This window comes from Lissotriton vulgaris, chromosome 2_1 (assembly GCF_964263255.1).
Source record: "Lissotriton vulgaris chromosome 2_1, aLisVul1.2, whole genome shotgun sequence".
NCBI classification, from domain to species: domain Eukaryota; kingdom Metazoa; phylum Chordata; class Amphibia; order Caudata; family Salamandridae; genus Lissotriton; species Lissotriton vulgaris.
The window spans coordinates 323,416,625-323,433,345 of record NC_141687.1 but is presented as its reverse complement, the minus strand read 5'-3'; the positions used below and the strand labels follow the sequence as shown (position 1 = coordinate 323,433,345).

The 16,721-nt window shown below is 46.6% G+C and overlaps 1 protein-coding gene across 1 annotated transcript in view; it reads right to left on the bottom strand.

The window, feature by feature from the left end:
• Nucleotides 1-16,721, bottom strand: part of LOC147730267 (uncharacterized) — a 545,933-nt gene that overhangs the window by 349,818 nt on the left and 179,394 nt on the right. The window contains exons 5-6 of the mRNA XM_086954056.1: nt 15,978-16,106; nt 10,715-10,941 (exon numbers count right to left, since the gene is read on the bottom strand). Of these exons, the coding sequence (XP_086810182.1) occupies nt 10,715-10,941; nt 15,978-16,106 (356 nt within the window). The remainder of the gene's footprint in view (nt 1-10,714; nt 10,942-15,977; nt 16,107-16,721) is intronic.

Genomic DNA, 16,721 nt, shown 5'->3' with positions numbered 1-16,721 from the left:
GAACAGTCGTTGACCTTTGAGAGATTTAGGTAGGGGGTGGAGGTCATTCTCGCAACGTGCAGCCAGCTTCTCGAGATCTAGGCTTTTTGTGTCCCTGAGCCAGAGTTTCGGTTTCACAGGTTGCGCTGGCCTTGTCTTGTGGGTGCCAGGCAATAGGAAGCTAATAGTGTGGTGGTCAGACCAGTCGCATGGATCTATTGAGTTAAGCCTGACCGCCGTTGCTTAGCAATAATTCAATCCAGAGTGGTGCCTTTCATGTGAGTTGGTAATGTGCAGGCTCAAGTTAGTGATTGGTCAGAAAGGATGTCTTTGAGGGCGTTAACCTGAGGGTCATTGAGGTCATTTCAATGCAGATTACAGTCTCAGAGGAAAATGTCATTGGAATGGGGGGAAACCTTTGCTGTAATGATTTTCCATGAGGTGGTCGATGTAGGTGCCGCTCTTGCCTGGGGGATGGTAGAAGATGTGCAGTTTGCAAAAGTGGGTAGCGTCATTACATATGGTGAGTGTGGGATATTCGCAGGAGTCGGTGGGGTCAGCGTGAAGTTCAGTGATGAGTAGGTCTGAGCGGTAAGTGCTAGCAATGCCTCCCCCTTATTTTTGTTTGCCTGTCAAACTTTACGATGCTATAATTTGAAGGGACCAATAAATCTAGGTATGGTGATGCTGATTCATTGAGCCATGATTCAGTAAGGATTGCTACGGCAGATTTTTGCTTCAGGAGGAGAGCAGCGATGTAGGAGGCATGCTTTGCTGCTGATCGACAGTTAATTAGGAGGCTGTAGAGAGGAGGGTCTGTGCATGTCTAGTGAGTTAGGGAGGATAAGGGTGCTTGCGCTAAGTTGTTGCTGTTTACTTCTCTGTTACAGAGAGATGATGGTCTATTAGAGTTGATTTCAACCGTGCAAATTAAGTATTCATCTTTCTTGTCTGTTAGGACTGGGGGCGTCAGGAGAGGACTCGTAGGATAAGAGGAAGGCTTGAATTTCGTCCTCCGAAAGGTAGTTGGGATGCTTGCGATGGCAAAGGTGTCTAAAGGCTAGCAGCCAGGTTGAAGGAAGGGCTTGGTAAGGGGAGAAGAACTGAGTTCTGGGAGAGCTTGATATTCGATATAGATTGTTCTATGAGGTTAAGGATGCTTTTCAGTTTAAGAACGGAGTTAAGGATGTTCTCAGCTATGTTGGCTGCTCTGAGTTTCAGAGTTTCAAGGATCATAAGTGAAGATTGAACTTGCGGGAGCTCGACCATCAGGTTTCTGAGAGGAGGCTTGTGTGAAGGGCTCGGCAAGCTCAGCAGGGTGGTCACAGGGCGATTGGGGAGGGTGTCTGCTGCGCTGTGAGTGACTAGTGTGCTAGTCACTATGAGTGTAGGAGAGGAGCGAGGGTTGGAAGATAGTGGCGACGGCGTTGTCTTATAGTAAGACGATGGAGATCGGGGGGAGCGGAGAAGGGTCACTAGTAGATAATGGGGAGATGCTGCTCAGAGTGTCGTTTAGCGTGAGGAATACCATGGGTAAAGTCAGGCCAGTCTGAACCATAGGAAAGGGGGTGGAAGAGGGAGTGGCTGTAGCTTTGGTGGACATTAACGGGAAACCCTTAGCCTTGTTCTTAGAGCTGCATTGACCGGAGCTATGAGAAGAGTCAGATGAAGACAGCAGGCACTAGGGGAGCGTAGAGGGATAGTAGTCATGCACCTGTTTTTTAAGGAAGGTGAAAAAGTTAGTGAATTTGTTGAGACCTGTGTTCGGTGCTTGGATCAGAACAGTGTAGTTTTTGTATAGGGTAATAGTAAGGTCAGCTCTTAGATTATGGGAGGGTACGATCGTGAGTTTGGCGCCGTGCAGAATGTTCCTGGATTAATGTGCGTCAAGTAGGTTAGATATGCTGCGCGCCATAGTGCTGGTTTTCTTGAGTAGTAAATAAGGTCATTGATAATAGTGCTCTTGTCGGCGTTAAAGTACAGGTCAGAGATCAGAGTTTAGGCTGTATTCTCAGGAGGGTATGTTTGAAGGTTTTAGCAGCGGTCCTGGAGAGGTTCGGAGGGTATACGATGGTGTAAGAGTTGCCCCCTGTTGCATTTAGGCAAGAGCCTGCCATACTGGAGAGAGAAGGGTCTCAGTGAGGCCAGGAGGGCGAACTTTGATAGGCTGCAGGAGTGGTTCAAGCATTAATTCAGAGGGATTGCTACTCCGGTGAACAGTCAGGGAAGGCTGGTGAGTTGCAGGGCATCAGGAAGAGGGAGAACCTACATTAGATTCTGAGCCCAGGTAGCAAGGGCGATACCCATTCATGGTGCTGGTAGATCATGAGGAGGGGCAGGGATCAGTCAGTGAACGGCCCTCGGGTAAACAACAAGGCTGACCTTGTGAGGCTGACCCTGGCTAAAGCAGTCCACGGGTCATCACCAGAGCATGGTATGGGGAGCCCGAGAGCTCATTAGCCCATAAGTTTACGGCTGGGCAGCTGTCAGTCCGGTCAGTTCAGGAACTCCAGATGGAAGGGAGATCACAGTGAGTAGGACAGTGCGATCTGGCTATGGGCAGATGAGTTAAATCCAGTATATACATTAAGAAGTGTTCAGACAGTAAATCAATAGGGCAAGCGAATGCTAGGCATTCCTCCCAGTCTCTAAAGGAAGGTTATCGCAATGAAATGAAATGAAATGAAATGAAATGAAATGAAAAGAGATTTGTAAAGCGCATGGCTGCCCTTGAGCGTCCCAGCGCTGACACCAAACACAGGACCACCACCCAAATACAGCAGAAACAAACCTAAAGGGGGAAGAGATAAGTTTTCAGTGCCTTGCGGAAACGCACTAGATTGGATTCTTTCCGCAGGGCCAACGGCAGAGCATTCCATAATTGGCCTGCATTAATAGAGAACCGGCGACCGCCGGACTTCACCTTTTTGGCTCTGGGTATCACCACAAAATTACCATCATCCGAGCGAAGGGCTCGCATAGGTTTGTAAGGGCGCACCAGGTCTCTAAGGATTGGAGGGCCTGATCCTTGCAAAGCTTTAAACACGATGCAAAGGGATTTAAATTTTATGCGAGCTCGAATTGGAAGCCAATGCAAGGCCTTGAGTGCAGGCTTAGCTGATGATCTTTTGGCAGTACCAGTGAGCATTCGTGCCGCCGCATTCTGAGCTCTTTGGAGCACATTCAGAGTGGATTCTGGTGACCCAAGGAATAGGGCATTACTATAATCCAGCCTTGACATGACTAATCCTTGCACCAGTAGTTTCCGGGAGTTTTCAGGGAGTAGCGGGAGGATCTTCCGTACTGACCTAAGCAGACCATAGCAAGTCCCTGCCACTCGTTTAGCTTGAGTGGTCATTGACAGTTCGGGTTCTAGCCAGACCCCCAGACTTTTTATTGCTTCTTTGGGAACTGGGGGGGCACCTAGACTATCCGGCCACATGGATTTGGGGAGTGTTGAACATAGATTGCCAAGAAGCATCAGCTCCGTTTTCGTCCCATTTAGCTTGAGCCGGGAATCCGACATCCATGACATTATGTTGACTAAACACGATGCGAACTTTTCCCCCTGGCTTTCCGAGAGGGACAGCGAGACGATCAGTTGAGTGTCGTCTGCGTAGGTTGCGATTTTCACCCCAAAGGGTGAAACCACCGCCTCCAGTGGGGCCATATAGATGTTAAAAAGCGTAGGGCTCAATGAAGAGCCCTGCGGTACTCCACACTGAAGGGGGGTAGGCAGAGATCGAAAATTGCCTTCGCAGACCTGATAAGTCCGGCCACTTAAGTACGACGCAAGCCATTTGAGGGCCGACCCTCTCACTCCAATCTTCCCCAAACGGTTGATCAAGATATTATGATCAACCGTATCAAATGCAGCGCTTAGATCCAGGAGGACCACCGCAGCGGATCCTCCGGAATCTAAGATGCATCTGCCTTCCTCCACCATTGCAATCAAGGCCGAGTCGGTTCCCTGGCCAGGCCGAAAACCCGTCTGAGTACGACCCAGTAGATCGTTAGATTCCAGGAAATGCGAAAGCTGGCGATTGGCAAACTTCTCGGCGATCTTATTCAGCCCGGGCAAAAGCGAGATGGGACGGTAGTTCGCTAAATCGGCCGGGTCAAGGCCAGGTTTTTTCAGAAGGGCCTTGACAATGGCTTGCTTCCAACTAGGTGGAACAATGCCATGGGTGAATGAGGCATTCAGCAGGTCGATAGCTGGGCCTGCAATGATGTTCATGAATTGCTTGAGGATCCGGATGGGCATGGGGTCCAAAGGGGAGCCGCTTTTCAGGGCTGAAAGCTCCTCACAAAAAGCCTCCTTTGAGACGGGGGGGAAGCTATCCAACACCTTTACGTCCAGTGCGGCCTCCGGAGCTGCTTTGTCTACCCTACCGGTGCTCGGAGGAAGGCTGGCTAAGATGTTCTGTATTTTGACATCAAAAAACTGGGCCAGTTGATTGCATTTATCAGAATTTACCTCCTGAGTTACCGGGGGAGTAGGGACCGTGAGAAGCTCTTTAAGAATCTGGTAAGTTTCTCTAGAAGAGTAACCTGCCATTCTGATTCTTTCCTCAAAATGGGCGGCTTTGGTCGAATTGCAAGCCACCTTGTATGCTCTCATGGCTTCACGATAGTTATCTTTTTTGGTGGTCGCCCAGTTCTTCCGCCATTCTCGCTCCAGCTTTTTACATTTCTTTCTCAGACATCCCAATTCAGGGGTGTACCAGGAGGACTTGGGGCCGCTCCTTTTATTTGAGATGGCTTTGAGAGGGAGTTCCAAATCTAATGCTTGGCGGAGCCAGTCATGGAAGGCAACATCGGCTACCAGAGGATCGCATCCAGATGGGGGGACTGATTGTTTAAGAATAAGGGAGAGATTATCAGTTGATAGTCAGCAAAGCAGCAGCAAAGCCCCAAATGCAACTTTGCTGCTGCATTTATATATATATCAGAGACAGGCAGGAACCAAAAAGTAATCAGTAACTGGCAGAGGCAGGAAGGAGCATTGGAAGTGGGTGCTGGGCTCCTCCTCATAGATTTGGTAGGATTTGGGCTACCTCAGTGGCAACAGATGCCCCAGTGCCTTTTCCCATACTTATAATCCCAGGTGGAATGGGGGGCAAGTAGGGGGATAGAAGCTCCTCCTGGCCACCTAAGGTGGGCTAATGCACTGTTTTGGCCAAAAAGACGGCAAAAGCAGGCAGGGAGAGATCCCGGTCAGTTGTTGGGCTACTTCTAGTATCCCCAGTAGGAGTTGGGCTACATCGGTAGTAAGGGAGGCTCTACGATCTGTTCCTCCAGCTGTACTCCCAGTGAAAAAGGGGGCAAAAGGAGGGTTGGCACTCCTTCCGGCATCCCCAGGAGGGCTCAAGAGCAGCAGCAGTTGTACTCCAATGTATTTGGCCCCCTACTCCTCACCTCCGATCGGGAGTGCTGCATCAGCGCTAGATATGGCTCTGGTCCCTTGCCGCTATGGACACATCATTTCCTCCAAGGGGCTGCAAAAGATTGTAGAATGCTGACTTCCAAAGCAAATCCAAAGGGGATGATGGACAGAGTGTTTAACATTGCAAGCACCCCCAGTCAACTGATCTGGGTTTAATCCATCATCATTCTTTAGCTCACTCCGCCCCCCCCCCCCCCCCCCCCCCAATTCAGACATGGCCATTTGCAAATCAGTCTGACCCTGTGCCTCATGGGAACAGTCCAGCCCGAACTGCCAAGCCATGTCTTCCGGAAACAAGCATCCTGGGACCGGTTTCTGGCTAATGAGCCGTTATCAGCCAGGCTAGCTTGAATCCAGTGGCAAAGTGAGCAAGGGACCCACGTCTGGGCATGCCCTACCAACTTAGGGCGAACAAAGCAAAACCAAAGGGGATGATGGACGGAGTGTTGAACATTGCAAACACTCACCCCAGCCAACTGATCTGGGTCTAATCCATCATCATTCTTTAGCTCACTCCGCCACCCCAGTTCAGACATGGCCATATGCAAATCCGTCTGACCCTGTGCCTCATGAGAACAGTCCAGCGCGACAAATAGGCCAGACTACAATAATGCCTCTACAGATTGTGAAATTCTGCAACAAGCCATCAAAAATACATTTGCTTATTCATAGACTGACAGATAAATGAATAAAATGCAAATCAATGAAATGCAACTTGTAAAGTGTGTCCCAGCGCTGCACTTATTACCCATCTCACAGATTAAGTTGGATCATCTACTCTTGTTTAAAAGCTCGATTTTCAGCGTTTCCATGAACAGTGGAATAGCATCAGCTGAGCATAGCTCAAAAGGGAGTTTGTTCCATGCAGATTACCCAAGATAGGAGAAGGCCCGTTCTCCAGTTCTATTCTTTTGCGGCTGACTTTTGCCCTAAGGTTGCCTGCACCTGTATGATGAAGTGGCTTGTGGACCAAAACTGGTGGTTTAAAGAGAATTATCTTCCTTATTGGGAGCCAGTGCAGGGCACGCATTTGCGGGGACATATATGTTCTTGGAGGCAGGCTTAAGAGAATGCAGGCTGCTGTATTCTGGGCCACCTAAAGTCTGTTAAGCAGGTAGTCTCAAATATAGGGCATACTCATAATCCAGCCTAGAGGTTGTAAGCGCCTGGACGACCGCCTTCCTCACAGAAAATAAAAGTAAATGCGAAACCTTTTTTAGTATATGCAGTAGCCCGAAACATGTGCCTATCACAGACTTGATTTATGGTTGGAAAAATAGGAAGTTGTCAAATTTGACATCCAATTTCTTAACTGGTCCCCCTGAGGGCCTAGGGGTGGGGCGTCTTTAGGCCAAAAGGTCTGCCATGTTTCCAGGGCCTTATGACTGAATATTAATATTTCAGTTTTGTCTATGTTACATTTTAGTTGATGGGTGGTCTTCCAGTGGTAAACAGCTATCGGCATGTTTCAAAGGACTCTACCACAATCTCTTCTCCTTTCCCACAGGAGAACAACAGCTGAGTATCATCAGTGTAGGAAATCACTTTTACCCCCAAGGCTTCTGCCAGGTGGGCAATGAAAAGAAATGAAAAGCAATTTATAACGCGCAACTTTGCCCAACGGGCGTCAAGGCGCCTAACCAAACATTATACCAAATATAAGAATCAGAAAGACATGCTACTTGATAGGCCTCAATGAAAAGCCGCATTTTTAATGCTTTCTTAAAGAGGGCCAGAGACGGTTGTGCTTTTAACTAGGAAGGGAGTTCATTCCACAGTTTGGGGGGCATAGAGGAGAAGGCCCTTCCACCCCATCTGACTCTATTTGTTCGGGGAACGGCTAGGAGATTCTTAGAGGCAGAACGGAGGCTTCTGCTAGGGATGTAGGGGACCAGGAGGGAGCCAATGGCTTCTGAACCTACACCTGCTAGGGCACTGAAGACCAAGCATAAGATTTTGAAAGTGATCCTAAGATGAATCGGGAGCCAGTGCAAACTCTTCCTAGCAAGAGTAGCAGAGGAGGTATTAGAGACGCCCAGGACAAATTTGGCAGCCGCATTCTGAACGGTCTGCAGGCGTAGAATCAGGCTCTTATTGATTCCCGCGTACAGTGTATTACAGTAATCTAACCGTGATGCCAGAAGGGCCACCACGGTCTGTTTACGAGCTTGGGGGGAAAGATAATGGGCTATTTTTCTAAGAATCTTGATGACTCCCCAACAGGTGGACACAGTCCGGTTAACCTGCTGCGTCATGGCCAGTGAAGTATCAAAAATCACTCCCAGATTACGGGCTGATTTAACAGGCATAGGACATGTTCCCAGGGAGGGGGGCCACCAATCACTGGACCATATGTTTTGTTCTTTGCCGAAGATCAAGACCTCGGTTTCTCTGTTCAGCTTCAATGAATTTAAAATCATCCATTCGGAAACTGCCTGCATGCAGTTCCTGAAGCTGAACGCGGAGGTACTCACCGAGTGGGAGAGGGACACCATGATCTGCGTGTCATCGGCGCATGACACCACCTCCATCCCGTGCGATCTTACTAACCTAGCAAGTGGGGCCACATAGATGTTAAAAAGGGTCGGACTCAAAGCCGACCCCTGTGGGACCCCACATTGCACAGGCTTAGCAGGGGAGAGGAACTCTCCAAGCTTGACCCTCTGCTCTCTATGGCTGAGAAAAGAGGACAGGAGGCTCAGTGCTGGGCCCTCCACCCCTATCTCCTTTAACCGAGCTGTTAAAGTCAAAGGAGATAGGGTGTCAAAAGCTGCAGTCAGGTCGAGTAAGACCAGTAGAATGGTCTGGCCTTGGTCGGCCTTTGATCTAATATTGTCGACTACCACCATGAGAGCCGACTCAGTACTATGGAACTTTCTGAAGCCGAGCTGTGATTGGTCCAGAAACCCCGAGACCTCCAGAAAAGAAGTCAGACGCTGATTGAGATGGCATTCAAGCATTTTAGCTGGGGCAGGCAGCAACGATATAGGTCGAAAAATTTTAAGGATTTCCGGGTCCAAAGTCGGCCTTTTTCCAAACAGTAGTGAAGATGCCCTGGGACATGGCACAGTTCATTATCTCCAACAGAGGGGGCAGCAGAGTTTCCCTACATTCTTTCAGGATCTTCAAAGGGCAGGGATCCAGAGGCGAGCCTGACTTGGTTCTATTTAGGAGAGAGTCTAGCTGCTCCAGTGTAAGGGGTGGGAAGTCGGACAGAACGTTCATGGGAACTTTACCCCAGCAATTACCCGGCTAAAGGGGTACAGTACACATTATATAGTGTGGGGCTCAAAGAAGAACCCTGCGGCACCCCTACTGTCAACTCACATGATCTTTAAGGGAAAGGAGGGGCCGATATTTCCTGTTCTCTATCCTCCAAAAAGTAGTCAGCCAGTTCAAGGCTTGTCCACCTATCCTGATAGATTGGAGATGCGCAAGAAGCTTGAAGTAAGGGACCGTATTGAAGGCCCCTGACAGATAATTTCTAGAATGAAGACTACCAAATAGCTCCATGTCACCATGGACGCAGTGCTCCACTCCTGGGCTTTTTTTTCAAAACCATGGTTTTTTGATTGATTAGTTCAACAACAACAACTTATGAGAATAAGGGCTCCCAGAATCCACTGGGTTCTTAAATGAAAACCCAGTCCTGGAACAATGCGGTCTTGGAATTAAATTAAATAGAAAAAAGGCTCCTTGAGGAATTATTTTTTTCTCCAAATTTACTAATTTTCTATTAAGTCTTATATAAGTACTTTAATCAAGAAGAAAACATAAGAAGCATGGTATCTTTCAAATTTTTTTTTATATATATACTACTTAGAAAATGATCTCTTTGTTTTTAACCTAAGGTTCTCGAAGTACAAATAATAGGCAACATAAACAACACTACAAATTCAATCTGTTTCATGTAGTGTGACACACCGTTGGTACAATATGTAATATACAAATATATACATAGAGTGCTCCTGTACATGTAGTCAGCTAATCCATTGATTTACTATATACAAATCCTTGTTTGGACAGGTATAGACCAAACGGTGTATATGCGTCGACGTTTCGGTCTCTATTGTATGTATTTCACCAAGACCATCCTCAGGACTAAGCGTTGCACATGGAATTAAACAGGATGTCTTCCAAAGCCTCAATCCACTATTGCTTCTTAGGGTAAATGAAACCACTCCTCCACCGAGATTTCCTTTGACATTCGAGAGTAAGTTTTAAATGATCATGTGTACCGGGACACACCTCGGTTTAATGACCGTCTGCCAACCATATAAATTGGTCAGCTTCACAGATGCGACCGTAACAATCCAGTCTCCGTCGGCGTTTGGAGAAAAGGCTCGGGAATTAAGGCATCATTGGGAATCATCCACATTGTCTACAGGAAGGTTCCACCCATATCCAAGTTGTTTCTTAGGGTGCTATATAATACAAAATGGTGCAATAATTGTGGTCAAGGCCTGATTTCAGCAATGTAGCTTTTCAAATAATTGATATCAGAAGCCATTTTTAATTCCAAAGTCACTTGTATAGCGCCTAAATCCAAATGTATCAAGGGGAATGTTCTTCCGCTGAGGAGGTAATCACAGTTAGCCATCTGGGAATTGGCTAGTTTTGAAACCCTTCCACAGCCATCACGTTTCCTGGATCTATGCCTATCCAGCCCTGGGTTTTTCTTTAGGTTCTGCGTTTTGTGGGGCTGATATTATAACAGTGTCAAAAAGACTACAAATCCCCGATTACAAAGGAAAGCAATCTGAACTGCCTGAGGTACCCATGCATAGAACGGGAAACCTTGACAGCTCTTCATATCAGTAATTGAATAGTGCTTGAAGTGAACAAACAGTTCAAGGTAGATCTGGATAGCTTGAAATCAATGAGTTGGTCCTTCTTTTAATCATACACAGGCTGGAGGCTGGAGGACATTAGCTTATTGAGTTGACCCACAAGATAATTTTAATGTGTGGTGCAGTAGTGCCCTTGTATTTGGCAGGGCAGGCTAGAGAAGACATGCCTTATCTGCTTTGTGACCCCGTGTCATAGGTAACATCTTTAGCCAGTCCTAGTTTTTAGTCTAAACCTTTTTATATAAGAGGGTGTAGAAGTCCGTATTACCAATGCTAAAAATAAAACTACAGGTCATAGAACGCAATGTGATGTTGACAAAAAAAAACAGGATAGGTGGAGCGCTCACAGAAGACAAGGAGCAACGCGGGAGCTGTGAAACACTTGAAATTAATCATATAAACCTAAAAAGCCAAATATAAGGTGTACCGCAACATTTACCTGGCCTGGGGATCCTCTCAGTAATGTTGGCCTCAGGTCCATGAAGGTGAGGTATTCTTCCACCAGCAGGGCAGACATAGTATCCACAGAGGAAATAGGAAGCGTTGTATCAATCACAGCTTGAACCAGGGGAACAATCAAGAGGCATTCAGCATCCGACGGACTGGCGGAGAGCTTCTGGATCTTATGGGAATAGGAGAGGGCGTTCCTCATGGCTTTTATGACAACTACAAAACAAGAGCAAAAAAAACATCCAGTACCCTTAGTCCAAATAATGATCTTACTTGAAAAGGTATTCAGAAGTGAACACCTAAAAGACTACTAGAGAACCAAGTTTCAACTTGTCAGCTGTGTGTAGTTCAACTAGTCCTGTTGTTTCTTCTTTCCAATCTGGTAATTGAAGTGTTGATCTTGCCAGTGTGAAGTGAGGACTACAAGTACCAGAATGAATTGAAAAACTAGAACTGGATAAGCTATTTACATGTGATATGGTATTGGGGACTAATCTGAAGAGATACTCTCCATCTGTGCTCTCAGGATCTGGAATAATTTTCTCATCAACATCAGAACTGCCTCAACCCTCCGGCAATTCACAAAGGTCTCAGACAAGACTACATATTCACACGATAGGATTCACCAACCTCGTATATCCTGCTTCTCTGTAAGCTATCTTCAATTGTAACTCACGGATCAGTTCTTGTTTGAACTTTATAGATCCTTATAAGTGCATACATACACTATAAAGATTGTGCTTGAGACCCTAGCTTCAAAGGCATGACTTCATTTAAAGGTTCTCAGACAGTCTTGGATATTGAATATGCACCACTTTGCTTCCTTGGACTTGTAATCTGATATTTCTGAGGAAAAATAGAAGTGTAACTCTAAGCATGCAGAGTTATTGGCTAAAAAAACCACAACTGGGTTTGAACTTCTCACATGATGGAGGGCTAATTGAAGGAGACACCAGGTGTGCATTTATTCACAAATTAAAAAAACTCTGGAACCTCTAAAACGAAGGTTTATTTGCTCATACACCAGATAAACAAGAGGTCCACAGATGCAGCCTTAAATGTAAACGTAGACCTATCCCAAACCACTGGTCAGAAATAAGATTGAAGTAGGAATATAAATATATACAGTTATAGCTGGAAATATCTGTATACAAACTTCTCAAAAACCCATACAAAGCCCTACACAACATAGGAGTAGAATACATGAACAGTTACATACACTTACTCTAACCCACTAGACACCTATGCTATGCCTCACGCTCACCAGGGCTCGACTGCTTGCATAGTCGAGCTAAATTTAACAAGGTGGAGCTGTTTTTAGGTCCTACTCGCCCTTTCTGGCGAGTAGGAAAACAAACCAACTTCTGTCCTCTGTCTGTGAAAACAGAGCAAATGTGACAAGATGACAAGATTTAAAGGCATTTTTATTGCTCACAAAGTTAATGAGCACTAAAGATGCCTTTAAATCTTGTTGTCTTGTCACATTTGCTCCGCTTTCACAGACCGAGGTCAAGTAGGTTGCAGTTAGGTCGAGGACATTTTTCAAGATACTAGTCCTGCAGGATAAGTACAATTTTTTTGATTTTTCGAGCCCTGCTCATTCATCCTCTGCATCCACAAAAGCAAAACTGGAGGCCGTTCATTCTCCTACATCACACCCAAGACATAGAACGACCTCCCGTATCACATCCAAGCCTCCTCCTCATTTCTTGAGTTCCGCAAGAAGCTGAAGACCTGGCTCTTCATATAAGCACCTTGGGCACCTCACACCTACACACCTGCCCAAACGCCTCGATACCCTATTGGGTGACTAGTGCACTATATAAATCAATATAACATAACGTACATACCTATAGGTGGAAATTGATTGACTTTTCAATAGAATTTAACAGATTTGACCACGGTCAGGCCTGGAGACAGGGTGAGGCCAATGAAGTGGAAATAAAAAAGATACATGAATGCTTAGACAGACAGGGCACTTCCCCTTCAGGAAAAGAAAAGACTGTTTGTCTTCAGTGGATTGAGCTTTTAAAAAAGTAGGTTACGATGAACTAACAGCTGGGGTCTATCATGGAAACCCTCAAGTATACTTAGGCATGAGGGATGCCGAGTGTAAATCCGGAAAGGATGGATGCAAGCTAGATTTGTCATATATTCACTTAAGACAAATGTACAAATAGTGGATCTCCATGGAGTTCATCTGAATAGCCATTACCCTGAAAATCTGGACGGATCATGCACTTCTGAGTCGGCAATGGTCCTCTGATGTAATAGCTTAAAGCAACGTCAAACTGATTAATCAAGATCCTCAGAAGCTGCGCAAAGACAGAAATCCCCAACAACCTGAGCATCTGGCTTCCTAACATTGATTTGTCAATTCCCAAAGTTTCCTCTTCAGGGACCTGCTAGGTATTGAGGAACTCCTGGTGTTAGCGAACTCCTGGCATTGAGGAGTTCTTTGAAGACTCTGTTATATATTAATAGATTTATTCTCTCCTAGTTTAATGCTCTTTTTTGTCTTTGACTCAGAAAGAAAAACAGAAGATTGGTTCTCCCCATGGTCTCCTCTTAGGTGAGCCTTGTCAGGGGAGACCCACATTGGTCTACTCACCTTTAGTCCTAAGGAAGTAACTGTCCTTCACACTGTTTCACCAAGGCTTTCCTGGTGGCAGCTGATTGAGTTTCTGAGGTGCGTTGTGGCACTCATGAGAGTGGCCTACCAGCCTCACATGTACATTGGAGTCCAGCGGCTTCATGCCGCTCGTGGGGGTACGGCGAATCCATCAGGTTTATTTTGTTTAATTAGGTAAAGGTTAAGTTACCAACATTACATGCACTGATGGCTTTGTGAACAGTTCTGGTGCACTGTTTTAGGGTTCTCCTTAAATGATTGCAAACATTTATTTTGCTATAGGAATGGAGTTACAAGTTGGGGGATGAGTGCTGCCCACAGAGAACAGCCCCATCCATTCCTTCTTCCTGCTCTCCTTTAATGAAGTCTGCCAGGACCCTCAGTGGGTTCCTTGAACCCCTCATCCTGCAAGTAGACAAAGGCACCTGCCATCCTAGACTCCTCTCTGAGGAGGGACATCTTGGCCAAGCATGATTGGTTGAACTTTTTGAGTGGTGAGGATGTTATGGACTGTGACTGGCAGTAAGGAAAATAATCTGGATCTAGCAGGCAGCACCCTGATCATTTGCAGCGAGACCTGGTGGATCCCTTCGCAAACGGTGCCGTGCAGTGTATAGAGATGGTGCGCTGTTCACATCCTTCTAGATAGGACTGCCTTTGTGGACCTGCTGCAGCTCTGGTGGCCTGTCCTGCTCCTGACCTTGCCCTGAGCATGTGTCACCCTGCCAGCTCAAGAAGTCCTTCGTCCCTGAAGACAGCCTCTACCCATTCTACCCCCCATTGAGAAAGGAAGGCGAGTTGCTGAAAATCCAGACTCCGTGGCATGAGATGTTTGTGAACACCGCTGAATCGCTTTGTTCCTATCACCAGTGATGAAAATTGACAGCTGCAGGTGCAGGTGAGATGGTAGTGGATAGGCCTGGGTGCACAGCTCTCTCTGCACAGTTGTTCAACTTTAGCAAACATTTTTCGATCTGGTTCAAAAGTTTCCAGAGCCACAGGCAAAATTGTATTTTGCTTTTTGGGCACTCCCTACACCTTAACAAGAAGGCCAATTTTTTGCAATCTGGCACCCTCTTGTGGCTAGGACATTCGCTTACAATGGCTTAATTGTACTACCAGTTCTACATCTTCCCAGGCTGTATAAACCTACTCACTGAACGAGTAACGGCACAAGTGAGTAAGGATGATTTCTTGTAGAGAGCACAGAGAAAACAAATTCCATCTTGGCACTTGGAAGAACAGTGTGTTGTGGATTCATGCAGCCATGCGTGGAGAGAATTTTTGTAATGACTAATCTGAAATATACCCAATACGAAACGGCTTCTCCTGCTTAGGTCAAGGTAGCAGGAACTGGGATCTACTGGTATAGTGCAAAAGTGTGGTCTCCATAACAGGGATGCCGTATTTCCAGTTATAGGGGCTCCCTGTGCGAGTTGTGGTCTAGGTTCACTGCCACTGAACTGACTGAACACAAAGATTCCATCACTTCTTACATTAAAGCTCAGAGTTGGACGCTGCGGCGGGTGAGCTCTGCCAGAGGAGAAGGGTGTTCTGAGGCCTTGTTCCTCTGCCGACATGTTTAATATCCTGTTTTTTCACTGGTTCGGAAGGATGAGTCATAGATCATCCCGTGGGGTCACGCATGGTCCAGGTGGATGTTACAGAAGCCAGTTACAGCATCCAGGGCGGAAGTACCGCCATTTATCTAAAAATGAAGAAACGACCCAGAATAATAACCGAAGCCAAAACTCGCGTATACATTTCTGAATAGCATCATGCTTTTGGGATGCAGCAGGAAATTGCAGGCCGGAATCGTGATTCCGACAAGATGTTGTGAGGACGACTGATCATTCTGAGCACCTCTCCGGTCCACAACCACGGATCAGTGACGTTTACTATGCCCTGTCCTGGCCAGAGTCCGGGTTTATCTAGGCATGTTCTGGGGCTACCGACACCGCCCTCCAAAGAGTCCCAGTCTACTGACCCTCAGCCGTATCCTAAATCTGAGACTACTGCCTCTCTGCCCTACCTAGAGCTTGAGGCTACTGCCACTCTGTCCTACCCATACTCTGAGACTACTGCCACTTTGTCCTACCCAGGGCTTGAGGCTACTAACGCTCTGTCCTAACTAAAGTCTCAGGATACCGCCCCTCAGTCCTATCCTAAATCTGAGACTACTGTCACTCGGTCCTACCCACAGTCTGAGAGTACTGGCACTTTGAGGCCTGCCCAGAGTCTGAGGCTACTGGCCCTTTCTCCTACACAGATTCCGAGGCTAATGACACATGTCCTATCAGTAACCTGGCGTTCTCAAACCCTGTCCTGCCCAGAATTTCAGGTTAATACCACCCTATTCTACCTGCAAGCTTGAACTCTAGATTAAGATTAAGGATAGAATATGGGACAGTGGGACCACTGATAACCTGTCCTATGTACAGAAATGAGTGAATTATATATCCCAAGCTCTTTACTCTGCTGCCACTGACACAAGAGGACACACACACTACTGATTTTGAGACCTCAGGTGACTTCCACACACAAAGTTGGGGGGAGGTTTAGGCACGGATTACTGACACTTTCATCCACACAACTCCACACAAACTCCAGGCTCACTTACGCGTGTTGTCTTTGAGATGCTGGATGGTCTCCTCTGCAGACAGGAGAGACACACACTGCAATGAAATCTCTCTGTCCAGACTCGATTTAGCTTTATTCACAGCAACCTGGGTCAGATACTCCATCCGAGCTGTTGGAATGGGAAAAAGAAGTACATGAGTGGAAGGCATAGATTTATTGCAGTGGACAGTCAGTCAGCTGACTCAAAGGCGAATGGCATAGGAGGATGGCCAGGTAGAGAGGGAGGTAGAGAGGGATGTCCAGACAGGTGTCCAAGGCGGGCGCCTAGGGAGAGCAGTTTAAAGTGGTGTCAATTTCGCATAAATTTCAAATTAAGGTATACAATTAAAAAAATAGAGGGGTCACCAGTTGCATGGTTTGCTTACGGAGCCAGTAATAGCTAGTCTAGGGCCCCCTGGAACTACAAGAATGAAGTGGGGTAATAATGGGAGTGAGTCATGGGAAAAGAACAAAGGGGTGTACACCAGGTAATATTGGGGTTTAAAGTAGGCCTGGGCAGAGTTTGCAGAGCTGCACTAAGCAGAACTCCGCAAGGTGCCGAAAAACCTCTGCCGCGGTAGGTGGAGTTTGACGAGCGACGGAGTCTGGTAGGTTGTGCTGTTCGTGCTGATTTTTAGTGCCAAGAGTTTTTCTCACACTGTGACATCAGCACGAACTGCATCACATGGAGCACCAGAGGTCGCTGCTTCTTTCTGAAGCTTAAGTAGATTTGCCGCTTGAGTAG